Genomic DNA, 6,399 nt, shown 5'->3' with positions numbered 1-6,399 from the left:
TTAGTAAATTTGAGTAAATTTACTACTTAAAACTTTTGTAAATAAACACAAACTAGTAAATTTGAGTAAATTTAAGTAAATATAGATTTGTTTGTTACAAAATAATTGTAAAAAAATTATTTATTCTGTACATTTTATAAAATTATATATTTAATTTACTTAAGATCTCCGATTTTGACCCGTAGTCGGTACTACTATTTTGGTTTGGGTGCAATAACAAATTCGTTAGTTATACATTCGGTAAAGTCTTAAACAAAACCCAACAAAATGTATTGACATGTAATATGGTATTACAAATTGATGTGATTGTGTTTAAAGATCTTAATATACCAAATTTACAAATTGCAGTTATTGGTATAACATGTTAGTATATATTAAATTTTATGTGAAAATTACAATTAGATTATGTATATGTATATTGTCAACATTATACACTTAGTATTATTATGTATAAAAAAAAATAAGTTTTAGCCAAATTAATTGTTAGTTATTATTTCCTAAGATTTCTAAAACAATAAATAGAATCTGTTAAATAATTTTAAAAATATTGTTTCTTAGTTTGTAAATAAATATTAAATTTCTTTTGTTAGTTATTAGATTAATTAAAATACAATAGCATTTTTTCCTAATATGCCACATCAAAGTTGGTTAAAGTTCTAACAACACTACTCAAATAAGAATATAGAAATATTTTTAAAATATAAGCAATGTTGTATCTTAGTTTTTTTTTTTTTCAACCAAAAATTAATTAAATTAAAAGGTAACTCCAAGATTGGTTGCCCAAACCGGGAGAAAAGAGTTTACAAAAGAATTTTCAGTAATTAAAGATCTTGAAGAACAGGCTAGACAATCCGCCCTTACGTTGAGCTCTCGAGAGATCCTGGTCAGGGAGAAGGAAGGAAAGCGTGATCTGAGCAAAAATAACTCCTCCAACAGGTTCGAAAAAGCTGGCCAATCATCAGGCGTCTGTACCATCGCCACCAATTCTGCACAATCTGTCTCAAAGCTCTGGCAGACAAGTCCAGCCGCCAATAGTGACTCCATAGCCCAGATCAAGGCTTGTAACTCAGGATGTAAGGATGTAGGATCGCGTCTCTGACTCCGTGCTCCCAGAAGAAGCGTCGAATCTTTATCACTACAATACCACCACCCCAGACCCTGTAAAGGATCTGAACCTTTCCATGAACCATCAATCTGACATCGAGGAAACGCTCCCCTGTCCTCCAACAGGGGCGTAGTATGCAAATAACTGTCCGAGTAAGATTTGGCCTCTTTCCACTGTACTTTATCAGTATTCGCCTGAAGTAAAATCTCCATCGGCTCGGCCTCCAACCCCTGAAAAACTTTTTTATTCCTGTCTTTCCAAAGTATCCAGGAAAGACGAAGAGCTACACCAGGATCCCCCGACTGAAAAGCTGCCCGCCAGAAAACAAAATCTAAATTTGCACAGATTGAAGCATATGGGAAACCATCTGGAGCTAACAAAACCGGTGACAGCCCCCAGACATCGCGCGAGCGAGGGCACTCAAAAAGAACATGATTAATAGTCTCTGGTGCATACTCACATCGTTTGCAAAGAGTATCACACCGGACACCCCTATACGCAAGCCGTTCTAACACTGGGAGAGTGCCCGAAGCAATCATTTAAAATATATCTGTCATTATTAATCATTTAGATATGTAAATATTTGATCTTTGTTTTATAAATAAAATGAAGTTTTATAATTGTTCTAAATAGTTTGTTATTGTTTTCTAAGATTTCTGAAACAATAAATAGAAACTGTGAAATAATTTTCAAAATTCTTTTTTCTTATTTTATAGACCAATATAAATTTTTTTGTTAGTTATTTAGTTAAAATGTAATGACATTTTTGTAATATGCCATATCATAGGGTTAAATGTTAACAACATTACTTAAATAAGTATATAGAGATTAATCTGTGTGCAGTAAAGATTTATTTTTAATATTAGTAAAAAGTTATTCCCATTGAGAAAATCACGCAAATGTCCGAGCTTTGCAGTTCGGAATCGGTGTTTCTTCCTGGGTCTCTGTCTGTTTGGTTTTCACTTCTGCTTCCTTATTGTGTGTGTAGTGTTATAGTGTTTGTTGTTCTCCTTAGCTTTTCTTCATTTCTGCTACTTGTAGTTCTTTCAAAAATTTGCGAAAATTGTAAAATTAACTTTGATACGGAAAAAAAAATCATAAGACCATTTCCTGCTATTCTGTTGGTCGAAAAAATAATACAAAAGGTAAAAAAAACATTTCCTGCGATTTTTTTTCTTTTTTCCTCTCTCTCTCTCTCTCTCTCGATTGCGATTGAATCGACGAAACCATTGATGAATTTGGAATCAGAAGCTTGAAGGTTGGCTCAATCATTTGAATCAATTGGAATCAGAAAGTTAAGTTTCTTAGTACAATTGTTTGAATCGGAAATTCTTTTATGATTAGGGTTCTTTGATTTTGGATAAATGAAGGTTATTTGAAGTTTGTTGGAAAATTAGGGTTTTTGTTGTGCATGTGTTCCAAATTGATCATTTTATTTGATATTGTTAGTGAAATTGATCATTTCAATGGAGTGGCAAGAATGCTCGTAAAATAAAAATCTCTTTTTTATTCTCTCTTTCTCTGTTTTGAAATTTAGGGGATTCACGATCAATTGATTTTTAGTGTAATCTAGGTCTCATGTTAGGGACTAAGCATAGTTAAGCGGTAATTGATTTGGTTTTGATTTGTTTGTTGGTCTTGTGTTGTGTTCAGAGAGGAGATAGTGATTTGGGTGCAAAAGAAGACTGGTGTGCCTACTATTAAACTTGATACAGTTGATAAAGCTTCAGGATTTATGAAGAAGCATCATACTGATTTGCTTATCTGCTCTTTGTTTTATGATGTTCTGCTGAGTTATTGACTTTGTTATGTTTCTATATAGGTGATTGCTGAGTATCTCCAAAAGGTGGACCCAGAATCAGATGGTGCAAAGAGAGATTGGGTTGCAATCTATGATGAATGTGCCAGTGTATTGTACGATGTATGGTGATCTGGTTTAATCATTCATCACTTCTTACGAATAAGTTTGTTTGTTTTTGTTGCTAATTGGATCTTTGAGCAGAAGCTCAATCAAATATTCCTTTCTTTTCCCCAATAACAATGTGCTATATTTTTCAGGAAATTGATTACACAAAAGAAGCAGCTAATTCGGAATTGTTTGCTAATAACTTCAAAGACTTGGAGTATGTAAAAGTTCCATCCATCTACTGGGAATAAACAACTCCTCAGGTAATTATTAACTATGACCATTATTTGTTTAGACTAAGACTGGTTTTATGTAATGTAAATTTTGGATACGTTGTTTCCTCAGGCTTCTTCTGGATATGATGAGTTTGTAAAAGCTGCGTCATTAGACAATGAAATCCAGTTTGTAGAAACAACTAGTAGTCATGTCGCCAAGCTTCTCTTCCCTGACCTTAAAACCAACAATGTGTTTGTTGGATTGGTTAAAACTGAGGCTGAGAGGTACACTGCATACGGTAAGCTCCCTGATGTTATAATATTCCCCTCCTTATTTGTAGCCTGAGATCAATTATAAGTTTCAAATACTGCTTCTTTTTGTCAAATTTATTTTGGTGGATGCAAAGCTTGTTGTACTGTTTGGTATATTATTTTCCAAATTATGAGTCTTATGAACTGATCATGCAGATGGACCTTGCCAAGCCGAGAAGATATTGGATTTTCTGAACAGTAATAAATTCCCGTTGGTTACAAAACTGACTGAATCCAACACCGTTCGTGGCTCAAAGCTCTCGTATTCTTGGCTTGCTCGGAATCTTCAGGCAAGAATAAATGAAATGTTTGCATTACACAATGCTCTCAACTATTTGTGTGTTAAACTGTTGGCTTTTTGTTTTTGTTGTTGCTTGTTGCAATATTTATACCACTTCTATTCTAATAAAAATGCAATATTTTCTAATTTTATAAAATCTTAAATGTTTACACATTTATACCACTTCTATTCTATTTCAAATTTTTAAATTTAAAAAAACAATATTTTCAAAAATAAGAGACCCAAAATAAAAACCTACCAATGAAACATAAAATTTTATCTAAGAGATCATGGGTTCTTAAAATCAAAAACTTACACAATTAATTCATATAATACTCAAACAGTGGTTTGACGGGTTGTAAAATTAATTTTGATACGGAAAAAATCACCACTCTTATCTCCAATGGACCTATATTGATTTGCCTTTGTTCCTGCGTCTCCTGTACACGTAGTCCAAACAATACGTACATTGTCCAAAGATCAGGTTCGTCTTTGCATGTTATTACGTTAGTCACCAAGAGGAAGCATTAAAGATGGATTTATAAACTTAACTGAACCGAGGTGTTCCAATTTTATCGGATACGGAAACTGAACCAAGGTATTTTTAGACCGTAAAAGAACACAAATATGTGAGACTAAATAATGAATATTTTTGGTACTTTAAAATAATATATATATTTTGGATACTTTAGATTTACCATACGTTATATTCATACATGAAAATCATTATCACTAGCTAGACAAGAATTACTATTCTCATCATCAATATCAATATTACTCAACATTAGTCAAATAATTACCATTATATACAAATAACTCTCTCTCGAAACATGGTCCGAGAAGAAGCTAAGAGGTTGCTGCAGTCCGTATAGGCTAAGTAGTATCTAAACACGCATGTTTCCTATGTTAAATCACAGTTTTTGGACGGTGTACGTACCTAGTCTATGTACGTACCAGAGGGTTGGGGAGTATTTGATGATTTTGAAATTGCATATATATATTTTTTAATTAGCTCCGAGTTTTGACCGGTGTACGTACCCGTTACCTAGTCTAAAATATCCTGGAAATCAGAGGGTTGGGAGTGTTTGATGGGAGAAGAATGAAGATATACCTATGTAGCTAGAGAAAACTAAAGAAAAACAACTTTTATTTTGTTTTTCAAGCTTCAACATAGTGAAGAAAGTAACATGAAGTGTTTAAACCCCAGCCTCATAGACAATCCGGACATTCTATTAAAAAAAGTGGGCACTGATAGCAAATTATAAAAGTATGGAATTTGTAAGTGCTATATATTAAGATGCTACTCAAATTTGGCCATATACCATGAACGATTACTGAAAGAATCATAGCATTTTTGTTTGACAATTTTAGATTTTTGTTTACATACTTTGACTGTATTTAAATAAGACAAATTGTTATTGAATTCTTACCGGAAATTATTTTATAAAATAGGACGACGTCGTTTTTTTTCTTTTCGAAATGACGTCGTTTGGAAATATTTAAAGCGTATTTAGATACTCCTAGGGTTGGAAGATAAAACATGCTACCTGCTTCGAAGAGAGAGAGAGAGAGAAAGAGAAAAAAAAAGGTAATTTTAATGGATAGAAGAGGGTAGGCGGAGTTTCTAAAGAGTTCATAATTAAGAAGCAAACGAGATCAAATCCGATTCTAAATCAAGACGCAGTTCGATACTCCATTTTCTTTGAGGACATGAGGTAAGTTGATACAATTAGGGTTTTTACATAATCGGAGAAATGGGTGTGACATTAAATTTGTTACACATGAAATTTTTGGTTTGATTTTGAATAGGCTGGTAGAATATATGGAACATAAAAGACTTTGTTGGATATATGTTTGTTCAAGATTTTACATAAATATGGTATAAAATATTGAGTGAACATTTAGATTAAATTTAAGGAATTAAGAGGACAAGCATGTTTGTCGGCCTAGTCCTTATATATATTATTTCAACTCCCAACCTATGACAATAAAAGATTTTCTTCGGTTATCTTATGTTCTTCTTTGTTACTTACTCAGGGAGACCCCAATATTGGTATTGCAAGACGGCGCTTAAGTCATTGACAAGAGAAATGACAAGAGAATCAACGATGATGAGAAAAAAAGAGAAATGTCAAGATTCTGAAGATAAGGATAAGATCAGTGGGTTGCCTGATGAATTACTCTTGAAGATACTACTGCTTCTCCCAACTAAAACTGCAGTTAGGACGAGTATTTTATCCAAGCGATGGGAGTTTCTTTGGATGTGGTTGCCTAAGCTTGAGTACGATTGCTCCGATTATTCTGCTGCTGAGCAAGAGAGATTAAAGCGTTTTATAAATCTGAATTTGCCATTTCATAAAGCTCCAGTCATAGAAAGCTTGCATCTCAAGTTCAATGGACCAGTTCAAACATTTGAGCCTCAAGCTATCGAACTATGGGTTGCATTTGCAGTTTCTCACTGTATCCGTGAGTTAAGTCTTGCCTTCAGAGTAATTCGTGACTTCTTTATTTTTATGAGGCAGCCTGTTAGATTGCCTAGTAGTTTGTATATCTGCAAATCGCTAGTGATCTTGAACCTGAA

The 6,399-nt window shown here is 33.3% G+C and overlaps 1 protein-coding gene and 2 long non-coding RNA genes across 4 annotated transcripts in view; all 3 read left to right on the top strand.

Moving 5' to 3' along the window:
* On the top strand, nt 2,065–3,946 carry LOC104723661. Of its 2 annotated transcripts, XR_757398.2 has the most exons (6): nt 2,065–2,250; nt 2,759–2,793; nt 2,928–3,026; nt 3,164–3,274; nt 3,357–3,525; nt 3,695–3,946. It is a non-coding gene; the product is annotated as an uncharacterized LOC104723661 (long non-coding RNA). The 2 variants fall into 2 exon arrangements; XR_757393.2 differs by having other exon boundaries at nt 2,069–2,793.
* On the top strand, nt 5,378–5,927 carry LOC109127717. The gene is made up of 2 exons (XR_002034283.1): nt 5,378–5,533; nt 5,856–5,927. It is a non-coding gene; the product is annotated as an uncharacterized LOC109127717 (long non-coding RNA).
* The window catches only part of LOC104723660 (putative F-box/LRR-repeat protein At4g15060), a 2,594-nt gene continuing 2,121 nt past the window's right edge, over nt 5,927–6,399 (top strand). Inside the window, exon 1 of the mRNA XM_010442050.2 lies at nt 5,927–6,307. Coding sequence (XP_010440352.2) covers nt 5,927–6,307 — 381 coding nt within the window. The remainder of the gene's footprint in view (nt 6,308–6,399) is intronic.

This window comes from Camelina sativa, chromosome 11 (genome assembly GCF_000633955.1).
Source record: "Camelina sativa cultivar DH55 chromosome 11, Cs, whole genome shotgun sequence".
Classification (NCBI taxonomy): domain Eukaryota; kingdom Viridiplantae; phylum Streptophyta; class Magnoliopsida; order Brassicales; family Brassicaceae; genus Camelina; species Camelina sativa.
This window is presented reverse-complemented; position numbering and strand designations above follow the sequence as displayed.